The following is a 17,614-nucleotide window of genomic DNA, read 5'->3' as shown; positions in this document are numbered from 1 at the left end:
CTGACTACATTCATTTAATTTTGAAATACATCACTTGATTATATTATTTTTGGATCGGGGGTATCCCATTGACCTGTTAAGAGATATATAGCAGCACAAGTAGCAGAACATTGGTCGGACCATTTTGCACTAGTTTTAAATGGTGGTCTTGGTAGAAGAGTAGACCGCTTTGAGTACATTCAGATCAGGCCCCAGGGTAGTGTTGTATTTATTATCCCGTTTAGTAATACTACAGGTGAATATGTCAGCATTATTAGGAGACACTGGGATGTCTTCAGTGAGGATATTAGGAAGGTTTTAGGGTGGATCACCCATCATTACCTACTCCAAAGGGAGAAATATTAAAAACATTCTTGAGGCAGGTCAAGGTAAAGTTTTCTAGAGTCCTAGTCCTATGTACAGATACGGTGCTTGTAAAATTTGTAAATTTATTCCATGAAAGGCTATATGCTGTGGTCAGACATTTCCACGGTACCTTACCTTGTCCAGGGAAAGTTAATTGTAACCCATCCCATTTGGTATACTTAGTTTTGTGTAGCTCCTGTGAAGCATTTTATGTTGGGAAAACCAACAGGTGCTTGAAGGAAAGGATTAGGGAATATATTTATGACATTAATAAGAGGATATCCATGAATGACTTATTTAGGTACTCCACTGTCTGTATTAATTTTAGAAAATGTACTTTCTTTGCAATCGATAGGGTGTTAGTTACCCCTCTGTATGGTGACATTGATGTTTTTCTTGAATGTAAAGAGTTAAGTCAGCATATTAGATTAAATGCTCTTGAGTTACCAGGCATCGATGATGCTATATCAATTTCTAGTATTCTAAAAATTAGAGCCGATATTTAAATTCACTTAATCATGTTTGATTTTATGGTACTGTCATAAAATATGTATATTTTAATATGTTTTTCAGACATTGAAAAACATATTTTTATATATTTTCATATATATAGCGTACATATTTTATTTTCATGTATATAGTTTTATATATATTTTTTTATTAATAAGGAATTACACTTATACACTGCATTCATTTTCAGTTTTTAGAACAGGTTTGATTTTTTTCTGTATGTGTATGTATTTCTTGTTCTTGTGTTTATCTTGAGCATTTAAGTGGTCTTATCTGCTTATGACTTTAAGGGTAACTGGGTTAAGTATGCGTTCTTCCTGATTGGTGTTTTGATACTTTATTTTATTTAAATATATTCAGACGTCCATTTGGTTTAATTTGAAAAGGTCTTTATTATTGAAAGACAAAAGGGCTGAATTGTATTTTATATTTTATATATATATATATATATATATATATATATATATATATATATATATATATATATATAAAGCTATGTGGTTTTGGATAGTTCTCTGTTTCCCAGTTTTGTTTTTGGTGTCAGATTTGTGTTTTTTGTTTTGTGTATATATTCAAGGAGTCCTTAGATAGTTACTAGACAAAAAAATTATTCAAGCTTTTTGCTGAATGTTTGCAGTCTTAAGTGAAAAAAATTGTATTGGCAGAATTTAGTAATATTTCCTTTTTTATCCCAGTGCAGTTTTTCCTTGCAGCTTGATTCATCAGAGTTGGAGCATAATTTGGGAATGTCCAAGCTGTTATCTTTAGCAACTTTCTGTGTTTAATAGCTTGGGCATAAATTAGCTTAAAGAGAACCAGTGCTGTGACACATGCACATTTGATGGTTTAGACTGCCTGATGTGAGACCTCCGATTAAAGCTATCAGATGTCTGTGAAGTGTGCATTAAGAGGTTTGTGCAGTGGCAGATGCTGAAAGAGTTGTATCAGAGAGGCACTGTTAGAGTGATTACTTTTCATAACAGTTTGGTGCAGGTTGGTCCATCCAGATCTTTTATCTTCCTGCCTAAACATATGCCATTTGGAAGAGTTACTTGTTACAGATTGATGGTATCTCTGAAAGTAAACATTGTCATTAAAGAACAGAAGATACTTGGATGATGTCTAGCAAGATGGTCTGTGTGAAGTAGAGGATTTTTACTTTTGCAGTATGTAAATATTTAACATGCACCTTTTGAGAGTTATAGCAGCTTGTCAGTTGCATACAAACTGTCACTATCCACTTTGATGATAGCCCAGTTCCAGCTTTAACTTAAATTTCTAATTGGAATTGCTTCAGTTTGTGCCAGCTGCAGTTCATTAACTGTTATCTTGTGTTGGTTTCACTACAGTGTTTCTAGTTAGATACATTTCTGATCAAATGCCAGTGGTAACAACTTGCATGCAAAGTATCTTTTTAAAAAAGTACTGTGTTTGCCATGGAAATTATAATCTGTTATGTTATTTTAGGCTCAGTACCTGAGTTGGGTGGTTGAGTCCAGGAGGAACATTTTGGCCATCTTGGAAGATTTACCGTCTCTCCATCCCCCTGTAGACCATCTCTGCGAGTTATTACCGCGCCTGCAAGCTCGTTATTACTCCATTGCTTCATCCTCAAAGGTGATACTTTTTCAAGTGTTTGTTAATTGTCTAAAGGAAAAACTAGGATGTGAAGTATGACGTGGGTGAGAAGAAACATTTCCAGGGTAACTTTTGTTTCCTGTCATGCTTTGTCTACTTGTATGCAAGTTCAGATTATTTTTCACCAATTTTCTGTGTTCTAGACATTTTACATTTTTTGTCAGTGATGGAGATCAGCAGCCAGACTACTTAAAGATTTGTTCCCCTTGGATAGCTCTGTTGCAGTCTTGTAGATTTTGTTGGGAGCCAAATCATTTTTTATAGAGTAGGTAATGAGGTACATTTGAAATAAACGTAACTTAACAAAAATGTCCTTGGGCAAACCTGACTCTTAATTTTTGTTTGACTGACTGTGATAATGTCAAGCTGCACTTGACAGGCCCAAAGGCAGTCATCTTTTTTCAGTTCAGTTTTAATTATGATTTTTTTTTGTTGCTTAGGTTCATCCTAATTCAATCCACATTTGTGCAGTTGTTGTGGAGTACAAGACCAAAACTGATCGCTTAAACAAAGGTGTTGCAACAAACTGGTTAAAGAACAAGGTACCTTGCGACAATGGCTTCAAATCCACAGTACCAATGTATGTACGCAAGTCGCAATTTAGGTTACCATTCAAGTACAGCACACCTGTCATTATGATTGGACCAGGTACTGGCATTGCCCCGTTCATGGGATTTATTCAGGAGAGGGCCTGGCTGAAGGAACAAGGTAATTAAAATAAGTTTAAATAATTTTATTGTTAAGCAGATGAGTCTGGGCATCTGTGCATGAATGCAAAATAAGTTACAGATTTTTTGCCAGTTTTTATTTTTCCTAGGTACTGTTTTATTAATTTATTTTAAAATTACTGGATTAAACCAGCCTAGGCATACATTCATCTTTTTAGGGATATCCAGAACTGCTGTACTGATCTGGCTGAGTGATTTGTTCAGAGCTGTAAAGTTTGCTGGTAGGAGCTCAAACCCAGAACTACAGGATGAAGTTCATTAGCAGTTCTTGGCCTTGTATCTCTACACTGTACTACTGTAGTCCTTGTATCACTCAATCCAGGTCTGTGCCATGTATTTTCTATTTCTCTGGTTAGTTTCCATCTGTATGGTGGCTTTGAGTATTGCTGTAATCCACAAAATTAGTTGTGTATCAGCATTAACGCTGTGCGGTAGCTTTGACTCCAAGATTTATGGATCAAACACTTTGGACCCAACCCACAAATTCAGTTGTCTGTTTAAGGATTCTAAGGTCATACTGAGTCTAATTTAATATCACCAATCTTTGAGTTAAGGAAGAGTGACATAATTGTTTTCTCATAATACGTAAATTATACTGCATAGCCTGATGTCGCCATATAATTCTACAGTTGTCAATTTTTTTGCTTTGAAAGACATCGTAAGCGAATATTAATTTGCAATGGAGGAAGGTACAAAGAATAGTAAATAAATTTAGGTATTTGCATCTATTATTGTAACTATAGTCTTTGTGAAGTAAAATCTTCTTGGTGAATTTTCTCTCAAGATGATTCAATTGCAGAATTTATTTATCGACAGAAGTGATTCTCGTGTCAACAAATCTGTTCTTGTTTTGTAGTGTAAGCCAGCAACTGATTTATTTAGACTTGTACTGATTTATAAAGACTGTCTGCTGTCCAGAACATAATACTGTTCTTGTAAACGGCAGAACTTCACCCAGACATGCATTGTTGGGCACCATTAATCATCGATATGTGCTGCTGCTGTCAGTGGTGTCCTCTGTTTCATCAGTTTGTGATAACTACTGTCTGATATCACCCTTTTAGCAAATATTTTTTAGCTCCAAGACTAGTCTTTGTATCTATTACAACATAACCAACAAGACCCTAAGCTCTTGACCCTTGTTAGTACCAGTTGAGATGGAGAGGCATAATGTATTACCAGGTTTAAATCTTCCTTTGTATAGACTTGAGAATTTATTATCTTTATTGTTACTCATGCATTTGGTCATTTCTGTTTTTGCATTCTGACTGCTTGAATCTCTTATTCGTAGGAAGATTTCCAAATCAGCGCAGTACCTCTCGTTTGGGTGTAATTGAGTGTTTGCCCTTCAAAGGTGTTTCTGTTATGTTGATCTCTGAGTCAGTCAAAGGAATGCCAAGAGTAGCATGTGAAAACTGTTGAAAATACTTTACTACTGATGTTAAGTAATGCTAATTAGCAAGCAAAAGCAATACTAAGATTTCACAGTTTGCAAAGTACTGCAGTTTACAGTGCGCAAAGTAGAATCTGATACATTGGACACAATTTCATGTACTGTATGCAAAAATGCTACACATATATACATGTACGTTGGCCAGTGCACTTGCATACAGTTCAGAATCCAGCTTTTTATAGCAGGTGAATATGATTTTGACATTCTGCCTTCAGATGTTTTCCTGATAGATTTCTTAGGCTATCTTTTCAGCAGCCATTCAAGATTTGGTCAAGTTGATTTTTATGATGAGTCTCTGGAGGAACTGTAAGTTTTTCTCTGTTCTTTGATGGTGCTCAGATTTTCCTGTGGATTCTTCAAAAGACTCTAATGTAGTTCTCTGCATAATCATTCTTAATGCGTTTCCTAATCATTCTCCAAATTATTTGTAGTGTACCTACTTTGTATAAGATAAGAGTCTCTACTGGTACAATTTCTAAACCACATGAACAAGTTTAATGTAATAAGTGCACAAATAAGAGAGCCCATGCTTGGCAAATACTGTATAAAGGTAGTAACCTTGTAGATATACTGTATGCTGCATAGTAGTCAAATGCAGCTGTACGGTCCAAATTTTTTAAATAAGTGTTACAGATGTGTAAGTACATTATTCTTGGGCTGTTGTCTGTTACCTCTGAACATTTCCCAAGCATGATTACACAAAATGTCCCACTTTCACAGTTCAGACTGTTATTGATAACTAGCAAACTGCAGATTATTATATTAATAATGTCACATCCTAAAAAAGTACCATATCCATGTGCTGCAGTTAATAAATTAGCAGCATTGGTCATATATTGTATCACCACCACACATCTCAGATTTGTGTGATGTCCTGCATTAGACGAAAAAACAAATTGTAGAAATCACACAAAAAAAAATGGCCAGAGTGCAAGCAAATTCTTATTTAATGAAATACAGTGAAGCGCTTTTCGTTTGTAAAATAACAAATCTGATGCAGTCTGTTATTTTACAAATGAAAAGCGCTTCACTGTATTTCATTAAATAAGAATTTGCTTGCACTCTGGCTGTTTTTTTGTGATGTCCTGCATTAGAAAAGAGCAGTGTAATGCCACATCCTGTGCTTGCAGTGTTAATAGTTCATTTTTCATCCATACAGGAGGCACGAGTAAAACAGCACAAATGTCATGTTCTGTAACATGTTTTGTATAGCGCTAAGTCCTGTATTCATTTTTGTTCTTCATAATGCATGCGCTGACTCCATAAAGCATTAGTTAGACTTTGGGAATGTTTGTGATGTCACCACAGATGTCCTGTATCACTGTTGCATTATTCTTCACAGTAGGGATTTCTTGCCAAGGATAGCCCAGTGTCCAGCCAGTTTACCACAGCACTTAGATATTGTATGCGCCGTACGTCACACGTATGCTTCCCATACAGAAAGTAGAGTATAAAGGTGACTTATAGACACAGTTACCCAAAACATCCTTTCCACTAGTTCGAGCACTGCATCATTGCTTGTTAGTCTAAATGCCCTTTGGCTGGGCTAAATAACTAGCCTTCAGATAAGTGCCCCATTGAGGTCTTTTTTTTTTTTGGTCTTGCTAATTTTGGATACCTAGAGTTCATATCATCCAGGAAGGTAAAATGTCAGTGTGGGAGGCAGATTCCCCTTAAGAATTATCATAAACAGTGTCTTTTTGTGTCTTGGTGTTTCCCATGACCATATGTCAAGTAGCTTTTGTAAAGCATTTGTGCCCAATACTCTTACAAGTCATTTGTCTTCCCTGGCCATCTCTCTTGACAACCAGAGAATTAAACTGTTAGCCCAGGGTAGTGTGGTGGAATCTTCTAACTCTGAGGTACCATTAAGCAAGAAGAAGGCCAAGAAATCTCGGCCGAATTCTTTGGCTGTCCACATTTCCCTGGACATTTCACTAGAAGCAGATGATAGGTCTGTAGGCCATTTGTTGTCTTGGATCCTTCCTTTTGCATGTCCTCTGAGGCTTTGCAAGTGTAGCTCCAAATGTTTAGGGGGAACCGCAGTTGATCATCTGGGAGGGCCGTAGAGGGAATCTGCAAATTATGGTCAGGGAAGAGGTTCCTGGTACTCTTTTTGGATCTTGTAAAGAGTCGGACCCTCCAGTGTTTGTTGGAGCTGATGTCCCTACCAAGAAAAAAGCAGAAGACTAAGCATGTTTGAGTACACCTTACGGATCCTCCTAGGGAATGACAGATGTTTACTCAGGGCCTGATTTAATACCTTAATGGCCCTGAAGCCTCCCCAAGAGGTTTTTGTGCTTACTCCTCCTTGGACTTCTACTCCTTCCAAATGGGCTAGGAACCTGATTCCTCATATGAGGATTCAGAGTCTGGTAATGGGTCCTTGTGGTACTCTTCCCAGATGCCTTTGCCTTTCGCTTATGGTTCTGAGGAAGAAGAGTCTGAGAGTCCTGAGTCTCCTTTTGAGGAATCGTCTTTTGGAGACTCTATAGCCAGAGTGATGGAATAACCTAAGTGGGATTCTTCTCCATTGTCTGATATCCAGAAAAGGTATTATGAGCTGATTCAGGTGGACATTTCTAAGCCTTCTGCAGTACCTCTTGTGTTGTCTGCTTTGTTGGACACCTTTATAGCTGCTTCTAAGTCTCCTGATTCTTAGCCTCCTGCTCCAAAGAAACCTGACAGGTTCTATAAGGCTCCTGAAGATTGTCGGTTCTTATTTAAGTGTCCTTCTGCTGACCCTGCTGTAGTATCAAGTATACTCTGACAAGCTTTCTAAACTTTCACCCTCTTCCAAGCTTCAGCCTTCAGTTAAGGGATAGTAGGGCAATGGTGAGAATTGTTAATAAAGTTTACAATGCTTCTCTTTTGAACTTTTGGGCCATCCAGTTACCACACCCACATGACCAGATGTGCTCTGGCCTTGATTGTCCAGGCTTCTCTGGTTATTTTCAGCCTCCTAGATTCTGAAGCTCTATCTATTTTAGGTTTTACCTCTCAGGTGGCTCATCACTGTATCAAGTGTAGCTATGATGCTGCTGATGCATCTTCCAGAGCTGTTGCCTTTGAGTCTTTCATGAGGCATTATTCTTGGCTTTGCCTGTAGTCTTTACCCAAAGCCATTAAGGCCATGTTGCTTGATGCTCTTTTCGATAATAACAGTCTGTTTGGGACTGCTGCCACTGATGTGCTTGTCTCTTCAGAAAAAAAAAGGTAAAACTTTGTAAGATCTTAAACTTGTTTTTGTGTCCCATATCCCTAAGTTCCAGAGGAACTCTTGTATGAGGTCTGCTTTTGTTTGCAGGCAGCCTCGTCAGGCCACCAAAGGCAAGAAGGTTGGTAGGAGAAGTCCTCCTGCTAAGTCTTGTCAGGCTTCTGTGGCTCAGAAACCTGCTTCCATTTGGCATCTTGCCCCCTTCCCCTTGGCCAGATTCCTTTGTCCCTTTGGCTCTCCTTCTGTCTTCCAAATTTGCATATAGGTTCATAGATTAGCACTAGGTTAACTGCCCTCGTGGGTCATTTTAAGCCTAGCCAATTACCCCATGCAAAAATCAAACCCCGTACCTTGTGTCTGTATGATAAACACCTTAACCATTATACCAACCTCCCACCTTATCATCACCTCAGATTCTGGGTTCTATCATCTGTCAGGGTTACTTCATGGTGTAGAAGTCTTTCTCTCTTTTTTTCAGGGATTCCTAACCTCCTCTGGAACAACTTCCCTCATTTCTTAGAGGTCCTTGAGTCCCTGGTGGATCATGGAACTACTCAAACTATTCCTCCTTCACAAGTAGGAAAGGAGTTTTACTCCAGGATGATCCTGGACCCATGAAAGGAGGGCCTCTGAGACCTATTTTGGATCTCTCCTTACTAAATACCTTTCTCAAAGTTCCTTCTTTTCACATGCTGACTTCCGCGGTGGTGCAGCGGTAGCGTTGTTGCCTCACAGCAAGAGTTTCTCCCGTTCGATTCTTGGCTTGGGTTGGGAGTGCCTTCTTTGTGGAGTCTGCATGTCCTTCCCACGGTCGAGTGGGCATTCGAAAGATATGCGTTGAATGGGCGTGTCTTCGTTGAAGGTTGGGTGTCGGGCTGGCAACTCGACACCATAAAAAAAAAAAAAAAAAACTGCCGATCATTCGTGGGCAGGAGTTCCGCTGTGGTGACCCCCTAACCGGGAAAAGCCGAAAGACAAACAACAACTTTTCAAACTGTGTTTCCTCTTGTACTACCCCAGGTTTTTCTGGTGTCCTTGGATCTGAAGGATGCTTACCTTCGTATTTCTTTTCATCCTCTTCTCAGGAAGTTTTTATATTTCTGTGTTTCTTCCTCTCATTTTCAGTTCTGTGTTTTGCTTTTTGGCCTTTCTACTTGTCCCAAAGGTATTCACAAAATGCCCAGCTCCTGTGATTGCTTTTTACAGACTCCAAGGCATTCTGACTTTCCCTATTCTAGACAACCTGTTGCTTTAGGCACCTTCTTCCAGTTGCCTGTTATAGGATCTGGAGTTCAGCACGTCTCCCCCAAAGTCTGTCATTCACTATCAACTTTCAAAAGTCTATCCTGACTCCTTCTCAGGCTCATGTGTGCATGGGTTGCATGATTCAGACAGTGCCAGTGTTTGGCCTCTCTTCCACCTCCAAAAGTTCTGTCCTTGACAGCTTTATTTCACTCTCTTCTTCCTCTGTCTGCTGTTCCAGCCAGAGAGTTTCTTCAAGCCCTGGAATTCATGTCTTCTCTTCCAATGTTCCCTCTTGTAGAGGGAAGGTCTTTGGTCCCCCCATCAAAAGTCAGACCCTATCAACATCAGAGAGATGAGAGTTCTGATTCTGCCCCTTCAGGCTTTTCACCCCATTCCCTCTCCAGTCCCCCTGAAGGTTTATATGGACAGCATCATAGTGATGTGGTATGTCAACAAGCAGAGGGGCACAAAGTCTTACCTCCTTTGCAGGTTGGCTGTTCAGGCCTGGGGTCTGGCTCTTGGTTATCATAGCTCTTCATGCAGTCTCTATATATTCTCTCAGAGCTCAAGGAGTCTGCCATTAGATTGTACATGTCCAAAACACAAGCTCACAAATGGGTGCTTCACAGAGACATGATTCTGGACATAGTCCATTGGTGGTGTATTCCTCAGGTAGATTTTTTTGTTTCTCCTCTGACAGGCAGCTTCCTCTTTCCTGTTCCAGAGTGCTATGCCATCTAGCATGGAATATGGATGCCATTCCTTTTCCTTGGAAGGGGATGTTTCTCTGTGCTTTCCCTCCTCTTCCCCTAGTTCCAAGTGTCCTGCACAAGATTCAGCTGGACTCCCCAAAAATCTTGTTAGTGACTCCTTTTTGGCAAGGACAACACTGGATGTTCTTCGTGTTTCACTGCTGCAGTCCTAACCATTGGGGTTATCCATGCTGTGGTAGGTCTCAGTCGGTCCGAATACCAGAGTCAAGTTTTTGTGCATCGGCTGCTGTCGCTTACTGGATGACGTCAGGTCGTCCGTGTTATAAAGGAGAGTAGGCAATGCCATTACCTCAGTCTTTCTTGCTGTGGAGCCCATAGCAGAAGCAATTTGCAACAGTGCCGGTCGGCTGTTTCCAGATTTCAAACTTCAGCTGAAAACATCTAAAGCTTAAGTACCCCACTGGAGATCCTTACTTTTTCTTGCACTAACCGATGTCTGAAAAAGTCAATAACTGTCTCACCTGTAGAAAGCAAATACCACACCGAGGCTTCCATTCTTACTGCATCACTTGCTTAGGCCCAGATCACGACGTACCCTGCTGTCGGTTCTGTGCCCTCTTTAACGCTAGAACTGTTCGTCGTAGAGCTCTGTTTGTAGCCAGATATTTTTGTCTTCAGTCTCTGATTACCGATATGGCGTCCGTCAGTCAGCAAACCTCATATCTTCTGAAAAAACATAAAGATAAGGATAGAGACAGACCACATAAGGCCAAGCCTTCTGACGACACCACCGCTAAAAGGGTAGTCAGTTGTTTGGAATTCTTTGAGGCACTTTCGGAGCCCCGATAACTGACTCTGTTACTTCGCAGGCCTCTGCCTAGACCCTTTCAGAGTCCTGTATGCCGCAGAAAACTGCATTGTCTAATGAGCCTTCAGCTGCGTCTGCCTCATTTGGGTCAAGAGCCGCTACGCAGGCACTGGCTTCTGAGGATAACGCTTGCACTTCGGAATTTACTTCAAGCCCTTCGCCCTCTCTTCCGACTAACACACACTGATAGCATTGAGGGATAATCTTCAGGCCAGACTTAGAGCTACTCCAAAGAAAACAGCAAAAAGTCTCCATTCCACTACTCCTCCCCCTCCTCAAACTAAAATGCTTAAAATGGCGGAGGGTCTCATCACTTTCATCCGGGGTAATCAGGCCACACCAGCCAAAAGGAGAAGGGAACATTCTCCAGACAACCAGTCGGATTTAGACTCCGCGGGATCTGACTCCTCTATTTTTGATGAGGAAAATCCTCTTACTGCCTATGAAGGCTCAGATGCAGAAGAATCTATTCCTTCTGCATCACGTCCAAAGGACTTTTCCTTTGGGGAAACCCTCCACACACTCTGGGAACACTTCCAGTGGGAATCAACGGATTTCTCTCAGTCCAAGAAAGGACTAAGAGTTTCTGGACCTACCCTAGCACAGGTCTCTGGCCATCCCACCCATCTTGGAGGTGGTAGATGATGTTTACCAAGAATCCACCCTTACCTCTGACACCATTCCACCTGCCCCCAGAAAACCTGACCGATACTACAAGATACTTGACTCACTTAAATTCATCTACAGAAATCATTTAGCAGATCCAGAGGTGATTACTAAGGGACCTAAAGGAGTTAAGGCTACCGCTGTAAAGAATCCTACTACCTCAGACAAAGAATCTAGGGCCCTGGACAGAGATGGGGTAAAAAAGTATATACCTCTGCAACTTTAACTATAAGAGCTCTCAACTGTCAGTTCCATATGTTAAAATATCAACAGCACACTTTGGAACTTTTGAAACAGAAAATTTCTGCTTTTCCAGATTTTGCCAACAATAGAGATAGCAGAATTACTGCACTCTTCATCTCAGGTGGCAAAGCACTCCTTGCACTGTGGATTTGATGCCCTAGAAGCTTCTAGCAGGGTAGCAGTCTCAGGATCTGTTATCAGAAGACATGCATGGCTGAAGGAACAACCTCTCCCTGATCATGTCAAAGCTAAAATCATGGATGCACCTCTTGACAAAGACCACTTGTTCGGACAGAAAAAGATTTTCTTCAAGTACAACCTCCTAGGTTCAGCAGAAATTTTCCCTCTAAAAACACTGGTCCTTTCCTGCACCAAAGGGCAGGCACAAGGCAAAACCCGTAGGGACAGACCCACCAGGACTAAAACTCAGGGATAAAAAAGAACAAAACAGTGACCCTCCTCAGACACTAGAGCAGGGAGTTCAAAAGTAACCCTGTATGGAAAAAAACTGACTACCTTTCCCATCGCTGCCTGCCTCCACCACACCAAAAGCTAGGAGGAAGGCTATCGCTATGCAGAGAAAATTGGAATTCTATAACAAAAGATCAGTGGGTCTTAAAAATCATTGCTCAGGGATACAAATTCAATTTCCAAGAGGGTTCCCAGACCTACCTCCAAACCAGTGGGCAGAAGCACTAAAACAAGTGCAAAACCTAATATCCCTAGGGGCAGTAGAACCTGTACCTCCTGAACAAGGGACTTCCATTTACCCTCCGTCCATCAGACCAGACCATAACTACAGATGCTTCGGACATAGCCTGGGGCACCCACTTAGAAGGCAGATGCGCCCAAGGTCTCTGGGACGCACTAATACTACCCTTGCACATCAACCAAAAGGAAATGATAGCAGTACAAAACACTTTGGCATCCTTCAAACCCTACCTCAAACCAGGGGTTTTTCTCATAAAAACAGACAACACCACAGTCATGTGGTGCATCAACTAACAAGGGACTCAGTCTTACCCCCTGTGCAGACTAGCCATGAACCTGTGGCTAGCAGCCTCATCCATGGGACTACATATTTTAGCCCAATCCCTACCCGGGCATCAGCAGCACCCTGGCAGACCACCTAAGCAGAAACTGCTGGAACCGTATGAATGGCAAATCCACAGAGACATTTTTCTGCAAATTACTCACACATGGGAGACCCCCCCCCCCAGGTGGACCTCTTTGCCTCTCATTTAAGTCACCTAGTACAGAAATTCTGCACCAGGGAGTACCATCACCTGGCCTGGAAGGACAATGCTTTGACCTTCCCTTGGAATACCCTTTTTGTGTCTGCATTCCCACCTCTACCTCTCATTCCAAAAGTAATTATCAAGATAAGGGAGGAAAAACAAAGAGAAATACTCATTGCACCAGATTGACCCAGACAGCATTGGTACACACTGCTGCATAGCCTATCTCACCAGCCCTCCTGGCAGCTACCTCTGACACCTCACCTGCTTTCCCGGGGACAATGCTGCACCCAGACCTTCAGACACTCAAGCTCTCAGCATGGCTTATTCTACCAAAACCAACAAGGAATCTATGCTAAGCAAGGAAGTCCTTGACATCATCACAGAAACCAGAAGGCCCAGCACCAGAAAATCTTACACTGGAAAATGGAAATGATTCTGCTCCTGGAGCCAGTCAAAGGGGGCAGACATACATCTGCCCTCCATTCCTCTTCTTCTTCTAGATTATCTTGCTGAGCTTAATAAGGGTCTCTTCTTCTCCTCCATAAAGATCCATGCCTCTGCCATCTCAGCACACTTTGATACAGAACAGCCATTGTTCTCCCCCCTCTTATCAAACAATTCCTTAGAGGAGCCTCTAATATCAGGCCTCCCAGAAGAAAGCCCTCCCCAGCCTGGGACCTGAACTATGTTTTAGAAAAGCTTACTCTGCCTCCCTTCGAGCCTGCAGCATCCTCAGAACTAAAGTACCTCTTTTGAAAATTGCATTTCTCCTGGCTATTACTTCAGCCAGGAGAGTGTCAGAGTTTCAACCCTTAATGGCCATTAAACCATTTATCATCTTCCATGCAGACAGGGTCTCCCTGAGAACCAATCCCTCCTTCATGCCAAAGGTGGTTTCAGATGTTATCTTCAACCAGGCCATCCACCTGCCCACCTTCTTCCCTAACCCACAGAACAAGGGAAAGGATACTGCTTTCTTTGGATGTGCACACACAACTCAGATTTTATCTGGATCATACAAAGACATTCAGGAAAACTAACCAGTTCTTGGTCAGCTTTAAAACAGGGGCACAGGGGAAACCAATATCCAAACAGACCATTTCCAAATGGATAGCACACTACATCCAGTTTTGCTACTCCTTGCATGGAAAACCACTCCCTAGGACCATCAGAACCCATTCCACTAGGGCAGCCTCTACTTCCACAGCATTCATTAGAGGGGTACCCACCAAGGACATCCTGGAAGCTGCCACATGGACTTCAGTCCACACCTTCACCAAACATTACCATCTGAGTCTATTCTCAAAAGCTAGGGCTGGGTTTGCCTCTGCAATTCTGTAGGGCATGCTCACCCAATCCTAAGTTTCTATTAACCTTCCACCCTTCTCCTCAGCTTTGGGAATATTCCCAATGGTTAGGACTGCAGCAGTGAGACATGAAGAACATAGTACAGTTGTGTACACTCACCATAAATGTAGATGTTCGAGTGTATTCACTGCTGCAGTCATGCTTTCCCTCCCTCCTTTCCCCTGATATCTGCTGTCCTTAGAGAGACACATATTTCTTTGGGTATCGCTGACCCCAGGACTACTAATAATTATTAAAATTGGACTTCTTTGGTTGGTTAAGGCAAGAAAAACTGAGGTAATGACGTCGCCTGCTCTCCTTTATAGCTCGGACAACCTGACGTCATCCAGCAAGCGACAGCAGCCGATGCACAAAACCTTGACTCTGGTATTTGGACCGACTGAGGGCTACCACAGCATGGATAACCCCAGTTGTTAGGACTGCAGCAGTGAACACACACGAACATCTACATTTATGGTAAGTGTCCACATCTGTACTTTCCTCTTCTTAGAGCATTTGACCAGGGGCAATCATACCTCACCGGTTGGACCTCCTCACAAAGGACAAGAGGTCACTCATCCATCCTCACTTGTCCACTCTTCAGCTGACTCTGTGGGTGATAGGGTTTTGATCTCTTTTTATGTATTTATTTTTACATTTGTTAACTGGGTTAGTCTGTCTGGGTTCTTCAAAGCCCTTTTTCAGCAGAGACCGAGGAGAAAAGCTCCCCAAAAAAAAAAAAAAAGACTTAAGTAAACAAATAGTAAGAACAAAGATAAACACAGATCACATTTTAAGTATACATACTTCTGAAGTAATTACATAACATGCAACAAAGGAATATACAGAATGGATGGAAATACAGTACAATACATATATGGAAATTTTCACATAGTATGGCAAGACACTAAGCAGAAATATGGTAAGACTAAGGTCAATATTAGGCATGAAATAAGTAAATATACAGATAAAGTTGTGAGAATTTTGGAAGTTAATAAAAGAACAGTAATAAGGGATTATGGGAAATGAGAGTAACATGAGCTAACTAGTATGGAATATGACGGAGAAAAATGAGTAGATAGTAGTAAGAGAGAGAAGTAGAAGTGATACAGTTAAGTTAGGTTGTCCTTGAATGTTTCTTTGGTATTAGTTTAGAGCATGAACATAACTAATTTGGTAGGAAAACAGATTTAAGCTGTATCTTGAAGGCATTTTTGTCTTTATGTAGTCTAAGGGCTAAAGGGAGTGTGTTCCAATTTTTTGCAGCTGAGTGACAGAGTATTTTCCCAAAGGTTTTCTTTGGCTTATGAACTTCAAGAATGTATTGATTAGCACTTCTTAGTGGGCGTTGAGGAGTATAAAGTGTAAGAGAATTTGCAAGGGATGGGCAGGATTTAGGATTGTTTAGTATATTGTGGGCTATAAGGAGTTGGGATTGAGGCAATAAGTTGGAAAATTCAGGCCAGTGTAAAGCCTTTAATGAGAAACAGTGATGGGATTTGTAAGGTTGATTTGCAGCAAATCTGGCTACTTTGTTATATGTGGTTTCTAGTTTGGATATTAGGTTACTCTGTAGGTGGGTAAGAATAGGTGAAGCATAGAATAGGGATGGTAGAAGCAGGGATTGGGTAAAGGATGGCCTGGATGCATAGGGAAGAAAGTTTTTGTGACGGAAAAGCAGACCTAGTTTTTGGTGTTTTTTTATTGAGCTATGAATGTGATGGTTGAATTTAAGTTCATCATCAATTATTGCTCCAAGGAGTTTTGTTTGGGTGTCAACATAAATTTTAGTTCCATTAAGGGATGTTATGGAAAAGTTCTGTTTTGCATGTTCCATATTTTTAGGTAGGAGTAGTAGCTTAGTTTTGCTCACATTTAGCAGGAGTTGGTTGGATTTTAGCCAGTCTTCAACTGAGTGGAGTGAGTTTTGTGTAAAGGATTGAAGGTTTTCTATGTTGTCAGTAGAGTTAATGATGACTGAGTCATCAGCATACTGAGTAAGATTGGATTGGGGGCAGGATGAGAAAAGATCATTGGCAAATACATTGAAGAGGAGAGGGCCCTCTTTTCTGAGGACGTGCTCTGGGTTCTACAGGAGACAAGAAAACCTGCAACCAGAAAGTCTTGTATGTCCAAATGGAAGAGGTTTTCTGTTTGGTGCCATGCTAATAACCAGGATCCTTTTTTCAGTGGGGGTCCCTCTGGTTCTGTCCTACTTAGAGGAGTTGCTCCAGTCTGGTTTGGTCTATTCTTCTGTACAACCCCATTTGTCAGCTATTTCTGCCTGTCTGCCCTTGAATCCTCCTTTTGCTTCTCGCTTTGAGATCAAACAGTTTCATAAAGGTGTCCTACATCTTAGGGTCCAAGGATGCCTATTCCTCCTCCTTGGGATCTTAATTTTGTTTTAGAAAGATTGACCCAGGCTCCTTTTGAGTCTGCAGGTTCAGCCTCTATGCAACATTGTACCTGGAAGACTGTCATACTTGCTCTTACTTCTGCTTGAAGGGTTCCTGAGCTTCAGGCCCTTATAACCATCCCTCCTTTTTGTTTATTTTTTTGATTTTTTCAAAGGGACAGGGTGTCCTTTGTAATAATCCTTCTTTTATACCCAAGGCAGTCAATGAGTTGTGCCTGAATCAGACTGTTCAACTCCATTCCTTTTTTCCTTCTCAGTCTGCTAGTGGGAGGGTCCTACCTACCTTGAATTTGCACAGACAGTTCAGGTATTGTTTGGATAAAGCCTAAGGCCATTCGTTAATCTCTCCAACCTTTTGTTTGTTTTCTATATATATATATATATATATATATATAGATATATATATATATATATATATATGTGTGTGTGTGTGTGTGTGTGTGTGTATATAAAATATAAAAATGTGTGTAATATGTAGAATGCTATATCTGAAATGCAGTACAGTGTTTAAATGTATGTGTGTGTGTGTGTGTGTGTGTGTGTGTGTGTGTGTGTGTGTGTGTGTGTGTGTGTGTGTGCACGTGCGTGTGTTCGCACACATTTTAACACAGTTTCTGATTTACTTTTCTTAATGTTTTTACTGCAAAAGCACACGGTAAACATACATTAAATTCATCTGTATATTGTAGTTGCCATCAATGGTCACATTTTCTTTGTGGACTACAAAGTGCTCATGCAGTCTGGCAGTGTAAGGACTGACCCAGTTAGTAGGAATCTGTTACTATACCTCTGTGTGTACCAGATATGCATCCCCCTCTGGAAGGATGTCACAAAAAAGCATAAAAGACCTTTTTATGAACAGTATCAATACACCTAGTTGATAGGGTTGCCACCTGTCTGTCTTTCTGCAGTTCTGTCCTCTGTATGTGGGGGGCTTGAAAATGATAAATGTGTTAGTACTTTACAAGAAATAATATTTTCTGA

At 40.9% G+C, this 17,614-nt stretch overlaps 1 protein-coding gene across 1 annotated transcript in view; it reads left to right on the top strand.

Annotated features, from left to right (window-relative positions):
• LOC122787192 (NADPH--cytochrome P450 reductase) overlaps nt 1-17,614 on the top strand; it is a gene marked incomplete in the record, with an annotated part of 550,447 nt that overhangs the window by 433,751 nt on the left and 99,082 nt on the right. The window contains 2 exon segments of the mRNA XM_044053780.1: nt 2,323-2,472; nt 2,934-3,201. Coding sequence (XP_043909715.1) covers nt 2,323-2,472; nt 2,934-3,201 — 418 coding nt within the window.

Source organism: Protopterus annectens, chromosome 13.part0, assembly GCF_019279795.1.
Source record: "Protopterus annectens isolate FY-2018-M chromosome 13.part0, PAN1.0, whole genome shotgun sequence".
Classification (NCBI taxonomy): domain Eukaryota; kingdom Metazoa; phylum Chordata; order Ceratodontiformes; family Protopteridae; genus Protopterus; species Protopterus annectens.
The sequence above is the reverse complement of the archived record's forward strand: the minus strand, read 5'-3'. Positions and strand labels throughout refer to the sequence as shown.